The sequence below is a fragment of the Cheilinus undulatus genome, linkage group 11 (genome assembly GCF_018320785.1).
Source record: "Cheilinus undulatus linkage group 11, ASM1832078v1, whole genome shotgun sequence".
Classification (NCBI taxonomy): domain Eukaryota; kingdom Metazoa; phylum Chordata; class Actinopteri; order Labriformes; family Labridae; genus Cheilinus; species Cheilinus undulatus.
This window is the reverse complement of record NC_054875.1, coordinates 36,954,574-36,971,247: the sequence shown is the minus strand read 5'-3', so window position 1 is coordinate 36,971,247 and position 16,674 is coordinate 36,954,574. Positions and strand designations below refer to the sequence as shown.

Here is a 16,674-nt window from a genome sequence, read left to right as displayed (position 1 = left end):
ATTCCCAGAGTCCGAACTAAGTTGGGAAAGAAGGCTTTTAGGTTTTGAGCACCTTTTGCTTAGAACAATCTGCAAACTGAATGTAAACAGCAAAACTTGGTGTCTCTAAACTTTGTAAAGTGTAGGGATCGCACTCAATGTAGAATGTAGAAGTTTTCTAATGATAATTGTAGTGTGCAGGTCCAATTACAGCCTAAAGGACTAACTTTCCTCTCCCTCGTTCATGTACAGCTGTCCCCCACTTCCTTCCCCCCATTCAGCATTCCCGTACTATCAAGATCAAATGACTGCAAACAACCTGTACATGAGAAGAGTAGTAAGAAATAAAAATCAGACTCAACAGTTAAATAGGTAAGATATGCCAGGTTTAATAATGTCGTTGAATTACAAGAACACCCAAACTGTTGATATACAGCCACAATTAACAAGCAGAGACAGGAGACCTTGCTGCTAACCATCACAATTTTCATATGATTAAAACAATAAAACAATGTAAGTGCCGCTGTATACAGATTGAAATTCCATAAATCATCTTTTACATTCCCTTGTAAATGTAGATAGTCTGAAAAAGCAAACATAAATAATATTTCACCTTTATTTCCACAGATAACCCAATATAATCAGAAAAAAAGTAACAAACCACAGCTTTAATAACTACACCTCTGTTAATGACAATAAGTGAGACTTCTCTGTAAGACTGAACAGTTGAAGTTCGTTAAAAATGAGCTGTGTCAACTTAAGAATCCAAAATAGCTATTTCAGCTCAATTTTCAGGGTTAATACAACACATTTTCAGTTTGAAGTAAATAGTACAGAATCACTTCAAGTCTTTTTTGTAATTGTATTCGAATCATTTGACAATCACCCCTTAATCTGCAGTTTTCTCAGAACGCCTTTGGCCAGGTCTCACTTTTGCACCATGAGTGAAGTTACTGACTCAGAGTGAGCAACCACAATCTATTATGGATGGTACCAAACATGATGAAGGACTTCCTCGTTCAGTTTGTGATTTAGTGTTTTTCATTGGCCTACCTTAAGAGGCATAAATGTTCAAGATTGAAGTATTTGATAGAAATAAGGGAAAACTGTAGTGGTTGAGGAACATGAAGTTTTATGAAAAAGACTTAGACATGTTCTGCACTAGATTTAAACTGAATTTTTAAGTATGGGAAACAACTTGTCTCTAATGTTTTGAGTTTCATTAACTTATCAGAGATTGCAGTGTAAACTATGTATTTTACCTTAAGTCATACAAAAATATTTATTCCCACTACCAAAAAGATATGATGTTAACCATTTTCAACGAGTTCTGTTTTACAGTGTACATAGAGATAGCGACTTCATTTATAAGGCAAAAAGCCCAGCACCCTTTCATTCAGAAGTTAGAGTTTAGAGATTAGAATTAGTCTTAGTAATAATTAAGCTTTATTTTGGGGCAAAGTTTTACTAAATCAAATCAAATCAAATCAAATCAAATGTTATTCAATATTTATAGCTAAACAAAATGTAAATATGCTTCAGATAAACTTAATTAAAACAAAATGAGTAAACTTAATATACAGTGCTTAAAAAATTTATTAGACCACCCTAACCCTCACCAAAGTAAGCTTTATGCCACAGCTGCCCTAAATTAACAGCATTGGTAATTATCTAAATCATTTTTTATGTTTCCGAATGGTTAATACACCAATATGTAGAAGCTCTTTAACCAACATGATATTTTTAATGCTAAAATATTATTATTATTGTTATCCATGAATTTTCAAATTCACTGATTTACAAGAAAACTGAAAAAATAGTAAATCATATTAATATTTCTTCATTAATATGTCAAATTATAGGTATTTACTTGCATTCCTGAACAGAAAAATGAGTTTTAGTGGTTGAATGTTATGCTTGATTCATTTCAGACTTCTCAGAGAAGCCCAGTGAGCCGGCTCAAATTTGGGTGAATTCAGTTTGAAATCCCTCATTCCTATTCAAAATAGTAAAACGTGGAGAGCTCACTGAAAATGAAAGAGTCATCATTAAAGCACTTCATGATGCTGGATGGTCTCTGAGACAAATATGACAGGTGGTCTAATAAATTTGTTCAGTACTGTCAATGCACCTTTTTTTTTTGAGTAAAGTGTAACTAAATTTCATCAGTTCAAATGTTATTAAATAATAATTACTAAACCCACTGTGAATATGCTTTGCATAAAATCAATTAAAAGAATTTGAGAGAATTTTTTAATCAAATATTTAACCAGGAGAAAAACTCATTGAGATTAAAAATCTCCTTTTCATGAGTGTCCTGGCCAGGATAGACAGCATTAAAGTCATATCAGACAGTTACAAACAAATGATGATATATGTATTACATGCTGACGTTGAGGTTTGTGCAGTGCCTAATACCAAGAAGATTCCTGGTTTGCATCCCACTCAGGGATGGTGGAACTTCTTCAATGTGTATTTATACTAACAAATAAAGTTTATGTGAAAGGTCAACTTAAGTTTATATTTAGTAATTAAATTAACACAACCTTTATGCACAAGTTTGCATAACTCTGATTCAACAAAATGTGACCCAAGTTACTTAATTATTTCAATCTCTCTCACCAAGGTTTTAAGCATTACTTCAATGTACTATTTCACCTTAAACTAATGTGATAAAAATACATGGAAATGTACTTGAAATTTATTACTTAAAGTCCAAAAATTATGGCTAACTTACTGACTATGTTTCAGCCTGTTGTCGTAGTGGTTGTTGTAGTAGTAGATGTAGTGGGATATTCACAACTATCTGAGTGTTTTACATAAACCAAACCTTGTGGACATGGTTGGTTGTAGGTGATTCCACCAACACACTGGTAAAAGCATTCGGGGCTCTTGGGGTTCACATAATTCCCATTGCTCTTTTCATCACAAAAATGAGGGTCTACATCATAAGTAGGGGTGGTCAGAGCAGTTTTGGATGTTGTGTTAGTGGCTGTTGGGGTGGGTACTGAAGTGTTATAATCACATCTATCTGAGTGTTTTACATAAACCAGACCTTGTTGACATAATTGGCTGTAGGTGAGTCCACCAACACACTGGTAAAAGCATTCTGGGGTTGTGGGGTTCACATAATTCCCATTGCTCTTTTCATCACAAAAATGAGGGTCTACATCACAAGTAGGGGTGGTCAGAGCAGTTTTGGATGTTGTGTTAGTGGCTGTTGGGGTGGGTACTGAAGTGTTATAATCACATCTATCTGAGTGTTTTACATAAACCAGACCTTGTTGACATAATTGGCTGTAGGTGAGTCCACCAACACACTGGTAAAAGCATTCTGGGCTCTTGGGGTTCACATAATTCCCATCTCTCTTTCCTTCACAGAATTTAGGGTCTACATCACAAGTAGGGGTGGTCAGAGCAGTTTTGGATGTTGTGTTAGTGGCTGTTGGGGTGGGTACTGAAGTGTTATAATCACATCTATTTGAGAGTTTTACATAAACCAGACCTTGTTGACATAGTTGGCTGTAGGTGAGTCCACCAACACACTGGTAAAAGCACTCTGGCTTCATCAGGTTGGCATAATTCCCGTCTGTCATTCCAACACAGAAGTCTTGGTTGTCATCACAGTGTGTGTTTCTTCTCAGAGCTCTTGCTGTTACAGCTGGAATAAGACCCGACAAATCTAAAAGAAAGGGAACAAGATACAGTGTTCAAAGCCTAATAAATACAATCAAAGATATGATATTCTTATAAGTTACTGCTCCAAAATCCAATAAAGATCCAATGCAGATTACAATAACCCACTTTGAACTTTGAAGTCTTTGAACACTGAATCTGTTTTATGTATGACATTACCTTGCGTTAGAAAAGGAATACAGTTTTTAAGTTTAATTAATTATAATTGCACACTGACTCTGAAACATTTCACGTGTCATTCACCTTTTTCAGAACCGTTTTTTTTTTTTTTTGCATCCAGTCGATTCATATTTGTATGTCATGTATTCATGTTTAATTTTTGTATTTCTACTCTACATACATCGCAAAAAGATGCTCAAATAACATCACTGGCCATCTGAAATTTTTCACGAATACCATTTTTTTTTTTTCACGAAAAAAACTCGGACGGTGATTGGAAGAATGTTCTGTTTGTCACATCTTTACGGGCCAATCAGAGCAACAACCATGGCAACTATAGACATGTCAGTACATGAATTTTATCGTTTATGAAAAGAAAACAACTCAGTGATGTTCTTTGTTCTTCTTTTAACAGAGAAATGTCATCGGGTTCTGATAAAACTGACGCTTTAGCAGCATCCACGCTAATGTCTTCTGCCATAACTGCACCAGCTTTTTGTTGTGGCTCGCTTATGTCACGACTCCACCGCGCCCGGAAGTACGACCCCTCGTCGCTGATTGGTCCTGTCACTTTCTAACCGGGCCCAAACGGTTCAGACGGGAGCTTTGCAAGATGGATTAGCCAGGGAGAAACATGGAAACGGGCGGATCATCTGCTTTACAAGGTTAATTGACAGCAGGAAGGTGCAGAAAAGCATTAAAACAAAGGCATAATATTTAGAATGAGCTGTCAAACTTTAATCAGTGAATGTACAGGAGGGCTCCTGTAATGCAGTGTTTCTCAAGGTTTGTTTTTATGAAGCATCTTTAAAATTTCGAAAAATCCCAAGTCATCAAAAGTATTCAAAACATAAGCATTTACACCACCGTGTCTGCTGAAGGACTGAATATGTGGGAATAAAACTGATGAGAGCTACCCTCACTCGAGAGTTGAATTTTCAGTGTTAAACATTTCAGAGTTGATTTTAACTCTCGAAGTATAATTATAATTCCATGCTGAGTTAAATGGCCTTTGAAAACGAAAGGAAATAACACTATATAGAGTTAAAAGTATGCTTAAATGTGTAGAAAAATAACACTGAGTGTTAAAATATTAACATTTCCCAACGTGTTATTTTAACTCAGAACCTGTGAGAATGATATAAACTCAGAGAAAGTGTTAAATTTACACTATGGGAGTTAAATTAAAAGTGATGAAATGCGCATTGGCCTAAAAAAACATTTTGATGGTTTCCCACTGAGTTCTGAGTTCAGCCTGGATGAGGCCAAGAGAAACCACCACTTTAAACAATATACCACCACTGACACAAGAAAAGCTGCTAGTAAGACTGATTCTGATTTATGACTTACCCAAGCTGGCAAGGATCAAGCAGAGACCTTTAAAAGACAAACAAGTGAACAATGAGTGGAATAAGAAAATCATATTTTGAATCAGTTTAATCAGCCTTTTAGAGGGAAGTATAAATTTGAACGCTGCCTTACCTGCAGTAAGAGTTGGTTTCCACATGTTGTCACTATGTGGATGAACAGAAACAGAAAAAAAGAAATATTTAGTTGAAATATAAATGTAAAATTTATATAAATCCTCATTTGTATGTCATTTTGAGGAACTTCATGTGTTAAACTAATACTAGTGCAGCACTTAAAACCAGCCTATGTCTACTATCTCAAAGCAGGTAGCTGAAAAGGCCCCAGCATAAGTTCATGCCTACAGAGCAGTCCACTGAGTGTCTTTGTGGACTGACAACACCGTTTTCTGGATTATTCTGCAAATTTTGACAACTGTTGCACAAACTCAGCACACAATATTGCATCACACATCATCAAGAGATGTGTCAAAGCACAAAGCTTCACCTCTAGCACTGTGACCAATGTGCCACTGAATGTAGAGGTCACTGGGCCTCATTCACCAACTGCTCTTTAGAAGAACAAACTCACACAATTTGTAAGAGGATTATGACATTCACCAAAGTTTACTCTGTGATTTGTTGAAGAGCATCTTGCGCACATTTAAGTGCTGACACAGGCTAATCTGGAAAACTGGGAGAATTCTCAGTGGGCCGGGCTATTTTAAGGCCAGGAGGGCCGCTAAACAGTGGCAGTGAACAGGCTGCACATGCAAGGGAAAGACATGAGAGCACTCATTGTTTCAGTAGTATCCCTCCTCAAAAAAGTCTCTCTCAAAACTCTCTCTATGTCTCTCTGCGCTTGGTTGTGCGAGGAGGGCCTGACTGGAAACACAACTGTACCTTGTCATTGATATTCCCTCCAACCAAAGACAGCCCAAACAATCGAGAGGGAAAGAGTGAAGAAAAACTTAGCGCTGATTTTGAGTTTTTAAAAAGTCAAAATGATAAGTTTGAAGACTCAAAATGGGAGATAAGCAGTCTAATTCAGTGTTTCCCAACCATTTTTCCTTGGAGTCCCCCCTACATGTACCCAAGAAAAGCAGAGCCCCACCCCAGGACCCAAGAGAGAAAAAGTGACAACAAACTTTTATAGTTTCATGATAAAACCCTAAAAAGGCCTATGCATGTTTTTCTCATCAAAAGACCTGAGTATAAACTACCTAATAACTGCTCTATTATGGTTTTAGTCAATATTTACAAATCTAATTTTGGCAGCCTCAGACCACACAAAGCCTCACGCCCCCCTAAGATCTTTGGCGACCCCCTTTGGGGGGTCCCAGACCCCAGGTTGGGAACAATTGGAATAGTTCAAAAGTCAAAAAATTAACATTAAAAATAATGTTTATAAAAGGCAAATATGTGATATAAAAAGAAGAAATCATGGGTTTAAAGGGTCAAAATAAAAGACAAAATTCAAAATTACAATTTAAAAAGTCAAAATATGAGAGAAAAATTGAAATCATGAGTGGAAAGGGTCATAATATCAAATAATATTTGAAATCACGAGTTTTAAAGATCAAAATATGACAAAATTTAAAATGATGTGTCTTAAAGGCCAAAGTATTAAATAAAAAGTCAAAATAATGTACAGTGCTTAACAAATTTACTAGACCACCTGTCATATTTGTCTCAGAGACCATCCAGCATCATGAAGTGCTTCAATGTGGACTCTTTCATTTTCAGTGAGCTCTCCACGTTTTACTATTTTGAATAGGAATGAGGGATTTCAAACTGAATTCACCCAAATTTGAGCCGGCTCACTGGGCTTCTCTGAGAAGTCCGAAATGAATCAAGCATAACATTCAACCACTAAAACTCATTTTTCTGTTCAGGAATGCAAGTAAATACCTATAATTTGACATATTAATGAAGAAATATTAATGTGCTTTACTATTTTTTTCTTTTTTTTTTTTTTGTAAATCAGTGAATTTGAAAATTCATGGATAACAATAATAATAATAATGATATTTTAGCATTAAAAATATCATTTGGGTTAAAGAGCTTCTACATATTGGTGTATTAACCCTTGCAGAAACATAAAAAATGATTTAGGTAATTACCAATGCTGTTAAGTTAGGGCAGCTGTGGCATAAACCTTAGTTTGGGTGGAGTCTAATACATTTGTTCAGCACTGTATTTCAAAGGTCAAATTTGGAATAAAAAGTAAAAATCCTAAGTTTGAGTTGTAATTGTGAGGCATGTCTGTATGCCAGTAAAAGTAAACAGGAGCTGCGCGAGCTTCCAGGGTAGGAGCTGCTAGCACAGAGGAGAAAACAATTCAGCAGTTTAAGAGGGTGTCATGAATCTCAAACAACTTTGACTTAGAAACTTTCTAAGGAGGAAATGTCAGAAAAAATCTGAATATATTGGTGAATGACGTCCATTGAATTGCAATTTTATGGCATTGAAGTTCTAGTTTAAGGAAGTAATCCGAGGATGGTGGCTCTATTGTTAAGTATCATTATTGTAAAGAAGGCCACTTTAATCAGATGTGTCTGCCAGTGACACCTTGCACCTAACTTTTGACAGTGAATGGGTTAAAATAGAGACAAACACACATAAAAGTCTAAAACGTTGCTGTAAAGACTGATAGTAAGTAGTGAGCATAGATTGAAAGTAGAAGATAAATACAGCTCTACCATCAAATACATACATCTCTTTTCCCATTTAAAGAGCATATTGTGTAGGTCAGTAATCAAAGTCAATCTGCATTTATTCAGATTCAAACCTGAGATTCCTATCATCATACAAACAATGCTACAGAAACAAAACAACTTCATAATGAATCATCTTAGTAAAATATGTAAAATATGTCTCAGTCAATCTGAGTGAAAGAAATACTTACAAAGATGATGCTGTAAGAAGAAGAAACTCGTCTCCTCTGGGACTGGTGGATGACTGCTAGATGTCTGAGTGCAGATTTAAAGGGGTCTAACAGGAACAAAGAGGGTGGGGTTGATTAGTTTCATTGTTTCGTTACCATAGAGTTATTATTATGTAACTATAAGACAGGTATGACACATGGGGCAGGGGTGGCAACCATGTCACCTTAGGCCAAGCTAATCATACTTTTTAAGGGAGGAAATAGAGATTACTGCAATTATCAGTATTAATGATGAGCCAGTTAGATGACTGTGTGTGCAGGACACACACGCCTAAAAAGACATGCCAGTTAAGCAGCTGTGCAGCTTTTTAGTATGATTCAAGATTTAAGGTTAGAAGTTCCTATAAATCCATAAAACTAGAAATCTGCAGATAATAAAGCCAGACATACACTCTGTGATTTCTAGTGTTGCAGTTATGAAAAACTTAGCACTGATGATAAATGATTTTGAGATTAAAAACAGGCAGAATAAGTTTGAAGGCTGAAAATGGGAAAAAGTAGTCCAACTAAAAGTTCAAAAGTCACAAAATTTACAACAAAATAATGTTCATCAGGCAAATATATGAGATAAAAAAGTACAGAATTATGATTTTAAAGGGTCAAAAAAGTAGATAAAATTCAAAATCACATTTTATAAATGTCAAAATATGACACAATTTAAAATCTTGTATCTAAAACTTTAAAATATTAGATAAAAAGTCACAATGATGGATTTAAAAGGTCATTATTTCAAATAAAAATTCAAAATCATAAGTTTAAATCATAATTGTGAGATACAAAATTGAAAATATAAGTGAAAACACAAATTGATTTATTTGACCACATTTTTGACTTTTTTTTTCTAGTTATTTCTAATCTTTAACTTTTCAAAGTTCTACAACTTAACAAGGATATCTGAAATCATCAAGGTTAAGTTTACATTTTACACTGGAGAACATCTGCAGACCTCATATCGGTGGGCCAGATCTAATAAAAATGCTCTATGATCTTGTGGACCAGGTATAACTATACCATGAGCCAGATTTAGCCCCTGGACCTTGAGTTTGAGGGCTTTGAGCAGCACTGCATCCATTGATTTAAGTATCTGTTATACTTGTAGTCTAGTGTGTGATTGCTTTCACAGTTAATTTTGGTTTTAACATTACTAAAACCTCATTTCTTCTCTTCTCACTCCTGTGTGTTTTCTGTTTGCACACAGCCCTGCAGTCTCATGTCACATAGGCATGAAAAATGCATATCTGTATGCCAATAAAGGGAAACAGGAGCTGCCAGAGCTTCCAGGGTAGGAGTTGCTAGCAAATAGTGGAGAGGACGATTTGTAACAATTGTGAAGAAGGCCAGTTTAATCAGGTGTGTCTGCCAGTGCCACCAGTGCACAGATTGAAATTAGAAGAGAAACACAGGTCTACCATCAAATACATATATCTCGTTTCCATTTATAAAAACAGAGCATGTCATTCAGGTCAGTAATCAAAGTCAATCTGCATTTATTCAGATTCAAACCTGAGTTTTCTATCATCATACAAACAATGCTACAGAAACAAAACAACTTCATAATGAATCATCTTAGAAATCTGTGAAATAAGTCTCAGTTAATTTGAGTAAAAGAAATACTTACAAAGATGATGCTGTTAGAAGAAGAAGCAGCTCGTCTCCTCTGGGACTGGTGGATGACTGCTGGATGTCTGAGTGCAGATTTAAAGGGGTCTGACAGGGTGTGACAAGAACAGGAACAAAGAGGGTGGGGTCGATTAGTAACACTGTTTCTTAACCATAGAGTTATTTTTATGTAACTATAATACAGGTATGACACATGGGACAGGGGTGGTAACCATGTCACCTTAGGCCAAGCTAATTATGCTTTTTAAGGGAAGAAATAGAGATTACTGCAATTATCAGTATTAATAATGAGCCAGTTAGATGACTGTGTGTGCAGGACACACACGCCTAAAAAGACATGCCAGTTAAGCAGCTGTGCAGCTTTTTAGTATGATTCAAGATTTAAGGTTAGAAGATCCTATAAATCCATAAAAGAAGAGATCTGCAGATAATAAAGCCAGACATACACTCTGTGATTTCTAGTGATGCAGTTATGAAAAACTTAGCACTGATGATAAATGATTTTGAGATTAAAAACAGGCAGAATAAGTTTGAAGGCTGAAAATGGGAAAAAGCAGTCCAACTCAAAGTTCAAGTCACAAAATTTACGACAATATAATGTTTTAAACAGGCAAAAATATGAGATAAAAAGCACAAAATTATGATTTTAAAGGGTCAAAATAGTAGATCAAATTCAAAATCACAATTTAAAAAGGTCAAAATATGCCAAAATTTTCAATTTTGTATCTAAAACTCCAAAATATTACATAAAAAGTAAAAATTACGATAGGGGAGGGGAAGGGAAGAAACAGAGAGGTTAATTAGTTACATTGTTTCATGGTGATAGAGTTACTATTCAATTTTAACACATTTATCATACCTGGGACATTAGTGGCAACCAGATCAAATTGGGCCAAGCTAATTACACTGTAATCATCAGTAGTCATAGTTAATAGTGAGCCAATTACATAACTTTGTGTGCAGGACACACACGCCTAAGAAGACATGCTGGTTAAGCAGCTGTGCAGCCTTTAAGGATGATTCTAGATTTAAGGTTAGAAGATCCTATAAATCCATAAAACAAGAGATCTGCAGATAATAAATCCAGACATATACTCTGTGATTTCTAGTCTGGTAGTCAAGGCCAAACTCTCTGAGACCAAGAAATGCAGAGAACAGACTGTGCCAAGACCAAGATATTTCAGGGTTAAGACCAAGACCAATACAAGACCAAGACAATAAAAATCAGTCAAAAAAATGATCACAGTAAACAGTTAAAGAACATGCTGTCCTTATTTTTTTATGGCATTTGAATAAATTTCACAGAGAACAAACATGGGGTCTACACTCTCTGTACAATGCAAAAATCTCAGATCTGATGAAATTTGTTTAACTACCTTCTTGTCTAAAATAAATCCTTGTATGTACTTAAAAAGACACTGACATTTCCAGAATTTCTGATTGGAAAGCCTCTCTGGCACTACAGCTGAAAGAGACAGCTCATCTCAGTCATGAACGTTGCTTTACAGTTTGGCAGCTCCCTCAATGTTTGTGACCTTATACTTACATTTAAAAGTCTAGATCTAGACTTAAGTTATAAGGGGGAATAAACATTTCATAGTCAGGTAAATGGAAGGTATAGTATGAAGGTAAGAGAGGAATTTATGTATATGAAAGGGAGAAAAAAGTGTTTGTGAGGGCAAGAATGAATTACAGCTTGTATGGCCCCTCATATTACCAGCGACTATCCAGCACATTTAGTGAAAAGGCCAGTTTATGTAAAGGTCCTCGGCTATATCTGAAACAATTCACAATTAAACATGGCTGCATGTTCTCATGAATTCAGGGCTGGAATTAAAAGGGAAGGGCACAGCAGCATTATTATGTTAGGCACATCCTGTTTCATGGAGATTAAAAAACAAAGTACCAACAATGCTCTGACCAGATTACTTCATAAGCAAAAATAATCTTAATTAAAAAACAATTATTGTTTATTAGATAGATTATAGATAATAATAGTATTCAATTAGGCATGTCCATAACGCTTGGTGTGAACAATTTTCCAAAATTTGCGTCACAGTTGAACAAGGAGTTGGTGGTTGGTCCTGACTGTAGGCCAGTTAAGAACCACTGCTCTAGGGAGTCCTTCCAGTGGACATAATTTGATAAACAGCCCTCTAGGGTGCCTTATAGAGTGGTGCAGGAATGAGTCCTAAAACGCAGAAGTAAGTTAGCATTTTAGCACTTCTACTTCCCTTGTCTGAAAGTTTCTGGGATTTTTGAATGAGCTTTTGGTTAAATGCCTGAAATAAGGTCTGGGGTGAACACAAGCTCAAGAGAGTTTAACGTTTTATCATACTACGTAAAATACATTGGAAACGTGCCCCACCTTTTAATTTGTGTATCTTTTAACGTCTTAATAAAGGCAGTTGCTAAAAGATAGCTAACAAGGACTACAGCATTTGTCTGGAAGAGTATACGTCATCATCCGAAGCGTGTCAACTGAGCCTGCCGTTCACGTGTGAGGACGTTAAATTCAGTTGACCGTGTTGTAGTTCAATATAGCACGACGTTAGCTTTTTGCTTTCGTCAGTTAGATTAATGAACCAGATGTGATGCTTATATTATCTATTTTTGACGATTATCTTAATGAAAGTTTCATAAACTTTTATTGGACACAGAGCTTATTTTCAGCAATAATCCAAAAACCCATTGAAAAAAACCATACGCTTGACGTTGAGGGAACCCATGCGACACAGACTTCTAGGTTTGCCTACAAAGTTACGTCATGACAGCACCACTCTATTAGTGGACAAAACAACCCCCCCTCCAAAACTAACCCTAACCCGACCTCTAGGGCACCGTTCCAGTTGATAAAACAAAGTCAAGTGACTTTGAGGGCATATTAATAAGGCCAGTCTTTAGACTTCAACAGGTTATGTTGTGAGGGAAAGGACACTATCTTAACACTGGACGACTAGGACGCTGCCCCACTGTACACTAAGACTGTACTATGAGGTGTTTTTAATCACACTGTAATATATTGCTATTCTATTTTCTATACACTTTTGTGCAAAACATATAAAAACTTCTCCAGTACAACAATACAAACAATAGTCCCCTTAACTAAAGAAAATACAAACTGTAACGTATTAGTATTTATTACATTACTTTCATGTCCTGAAAAGCAATTTGACACTGGGGTAAAGAAAAAAATAAACAATACAGATTTAGAGTTGAAAAAAACTAATTGGGCCATGTCTGAGGTCAGTCTTAGAGTACTTAAATCTGGTCTCTAATGCTCATGCTTGAGGCACCATGTTGAGCCTTAATACAAAAACACTGGCGACAGGAAATAGTGAAAATTACAAAATGTACAAGAAATAGAAATGAAATTTAACCATGTAAAGGGAAAAATACATCAACATAACACAATAAAACAATGGTCATGTCTTCAGTATTCCAAGCCAAAAGGCTCATTTACATCTGTTTGTCCTTGCCAGTTTCAAATTTCTCAAATAAATAACGTAAAAATCTTGTAAAACAAAGTCAACTGAACAATATAAACATTTCACAAAGCTACAGATAGAAGGGCAAAGGTGAACAGGGTCATCAAGTACGGCACGCACAATTACACTGATTACTGACAAACCTGTATGACTATTAATACTTGGCTTTAATGTCAATGAAAAAATCTTGATTAGATGATTTTAAATGACAGCATCATTAAACAGGGCAAGACCAAAACCACTGCTGAAAACGCCCAACACACCCAACAGGACCAGGAACACCTACCTACCAAAGTGTTATTATTTACATGACTACTTTTCTCAGTGTACCTTTGAAGTAGTTTTACACCGCTTAAACTGATTTCATTAACTAAAGATTGACTTAATGGATATTGAGAGCTTTTTTTAAGATGTTTTTTTTGTGAGGACACTCTGAGCAGGTTTCTCTCTAAAGAGGCTGGGCTACTGGAGTTGGACTGTCCTTGATTCTCCTCACCTGATCAAAACTTCCCCACACAACTGGTATAACCACACTTCTGTTAGGCAAATACTTAATTTATTTATTTTTTATATATATATAGCAACATTTTCATGCTTACCTGACCATAGCTTTGTGTTACACTGACATTTTGAGATGTATCAACGAATAAAAGTGTTGAGATTTTATTGCTAGATTTTCTTCATTATTAAAATATAATTATTAATAGAAATAAATAAGAGTTAGAGATCAAGCTTAATGAATGAGGCACCACCCTGGAAACAGGGAACAACAACAACAAAAGGGCCAATAAATCAGTCTCAGAGTTAAGATTTAATTAATGATATTATATCCTATAAATATTGGTATTTGAATAAATAGAAGGTGTGAAATGGAACATGACCCTCTCAACCCAGCAAAATATTACAAGCTTACAAAAAAATCACAGACATCTTCTCTTTAAATCTATAATAGGTTTTATTTAGCAAAGCAGCATCATTGAGAGCCAAGGGAACATAATCAAACAAATAACTGTGATAAATAGTGATGGGTAGTTCATGAACGAGCCAGTTCAAAGAGCCGGCTCTTTTATGTGAACGATAACAGGCAGACCCAATTAGAGAGCCATTATATATATATGTTTTAACTAATATTATTGTTATTATCATTAGTATCATTTGTTTCTAGATGATGTGTGTCTGTGAGTTATTTGATTAATTATTAGGGATGATCTTTTATCCTCTACCACAGGCACACCATGCATTAAGGACTCATGTTTGGTGGTGAAGCATTAATGTTTACTGTCAGGTGTGTCATACACCCCAGCCAGTGAGCAAAAAAATAAAAAGCTAAGCATGATAAATGTGTGCATGTAAGGGCACATTCACACCAGAGCGGTTTGGTCCACTTTAAACAAACTTTGGTTTGTTTTCCTAGATGGTCCGGATCGTTTGAAGTGGTGTGAAAGCTCAGATGAACTGGTCTGACTCTGGTCTGCTTTGTTATATTTTTTTATTTTAATTTATTTTACCTTTATTTGTCCAGAAGTATTTCCCATTGAGATACAAATATCTCTATGCATCTGTCTGTGTGTGTGCGCTGAAATGCAGGCGCATCCTCATCATTCCTGCCCGTCAAAATGACAGACAGCCTTCAGAATTCTCCGTCATCCTTCAAAATACTGCGCATGCGCCGGATGTGTGAGGACACTGGCGTGTTTGTCGCCGCTTCACAATCCTAAGAAAACTGTCTGCTTTCTGCTAAACCATCCAGTTGAGCGCTGATTGATATCAGTTAGCCCTAACTTTGTTACAACGAACCTTATGTTGTCATCAGCCGAAGTACTCACCGCCTCACAGCTGTTAGCGTCCTCCGGCTAACCTCTAGCCCCCTGTCTTAGCAAGTGTCCCACTGGAGCTCTGACTGTGCTTTTCCCCTTCGAATCTTGAGCATTCTCTCTTGACCACCTGTGAATCTCCCATCAGGATTTCCCGGCTAGACGCCGGTTTAGCTGTTAGCTTGTAGCCGCCGTTCAGCTGTTAGCCTCTGTGGGCTAGCGGCTAGCTAGCTAGCAGCAGCCTGCTCCCACTGCTTCCCTGCGCAGCTAACATGGTTCTCCTCAAATAGTCGCCCCAGCAGCTTCTCAACCTCATTTCTTTCTCCACTACAACCTGTCTTACAGACATTAAATCCCTTGGCCTTCTGCGTCGTCCTCGTTATATCCACAGAGCACAGAAACATAAGTTTATTTACTCCAGCCCTGCCATCCCCACAGTCCAGTCGGACCGGCGCCCTGCCCACTCTCGACGACGTCATCACAACAAACCACACGTACAGCTCAGTAGACTGAGACCTCTCAGATGCACCAACGTCCCTCCCACTCCTCTCTGCTTATCATCTTCAAACATTTCCACAACATTTATGCTGCAAAATGCCCGGTCCATAAACAATAAAGCCCACCTCGTCCATGACATCATCACAGACAGGAAAGTAGACTTCTTATGTCTGACTGAAACCTGGCAAAGCCCAAACGACTACTTCACACTAAATCAAGCAACCCCACCTGGCTATGTGTATATCCAAAAACCTCGCACCACTGGTCGTGGTGGGGGGCTGGCCGTGATATATAGAGAAGATTTCCAGGTTAGGAGCTACCAGCACCCAGCACCTCAGCTCTTGAGTGTCTAATCATCTCTCTCACTGGATCAGCTCCGCTTCAGATCGTCCTCATCTATCGGCCTCCCAAAGCAACTACCACCTTCCCGTCTGACCTGTCTGAGCTCCTCACCTCTGTCTGCTCCAGGTCTTCTTCCATACTTCTCCTTGGAGACTTCAATATCCACGTTGACTCCACCAGCTGCACACTCGCCTCTGAATTTCTATCACTACTGGACTGCTTCAACATCACACAGCATGTCCAAGGACCCACCCACTCCAAAGGTCACACACTGGATCTTGTGTGCTCCACTGGTCTCACCCCATTCATTCCACAATGCCTGGACCTAGCCATCTCAGATCACCATGCTGTTTTCTTCTCTATCCCCACCCCCCTCCCCAGACAGCTAACAAAAACGCAACATCACTTTCCGTAACCTCAAGTCAATAAGCATCCCAGCCCTCAAGAACATGTTAGCTACCAACCTGACCACTACACACCCTATAACCACAGTTGATGCCCTGGCGAATCACTATAATACAGCACTATCCCTCAGCCTGGATTCTCTCGCCCCTCTGAAGACTTGCTCAGTCTCCTTTACCCACCCCGCCCCCTGGTACACTGCTGAACTCCGCTCCATGAAGGCTTCTGGCCGACAGCTGGGGAGACTTTCTAAAAAATCTGGCCTCACCGTCCATCTGGAAGCCTATAAAGAGCATGTGCGCTCCTACAAAGAAGCTCTCTCCAGAGCAAAGTCCAGCTACTACTCATCCCTCATCAGTGACCAGCAAAACCATCCCCGGATG

At 37.4% G+C, this 16,674-nt stretch overlaps 1 protein-coding gene across 2 annotated transcripts; it reads right to left on the bottom strand.

The window, feature by feature from the left end:
* Positions 1–2,066: 2,066 nt before the first annotated feature.
* On the bottom strand, positions 2,067–15,498 carry LOC121517866 (chitin-binding domain protein cbd-1-like). 2 transcript variants are annotated; one of them, XM_041799947.1, is made up of 6 exons: positions 15,062–15,498; positions 9,746–9,834; positions 8,089–8,174; positions 5,317–5,348; positions 5,185–5,211; positions 2,067–3,661 (listed from the first exon to the last, which is right to left on the bottom strand). In XM_041799947.1, exons 4-6 carry the CDS (start codon positions 5,339–5,341, stop codon positions 2,727–2,729), a joined length of 987 nt encoding a protein of 328 aa, XP_041655881.1. In that variant the 5' UTR covers positions 5,342–5,348; positions 8,089–8,174; positions 9,746–9,834; positions 15,062–15,498; the 3' UTR covers positions 2,067–2,726. The 2 variants fall into 2 exon arrangements, with proteins under 2 accessions (XP_041655881.1, XP_041655882.1); XM_041799948.1 differs by lacking the exon at positions 15,062–15,498 and having other exon boundaries at positions 9,746–9,852.
* Between the last annotated feature and the right edge of the window lie 1,176 nt (positions 15,499–16,674).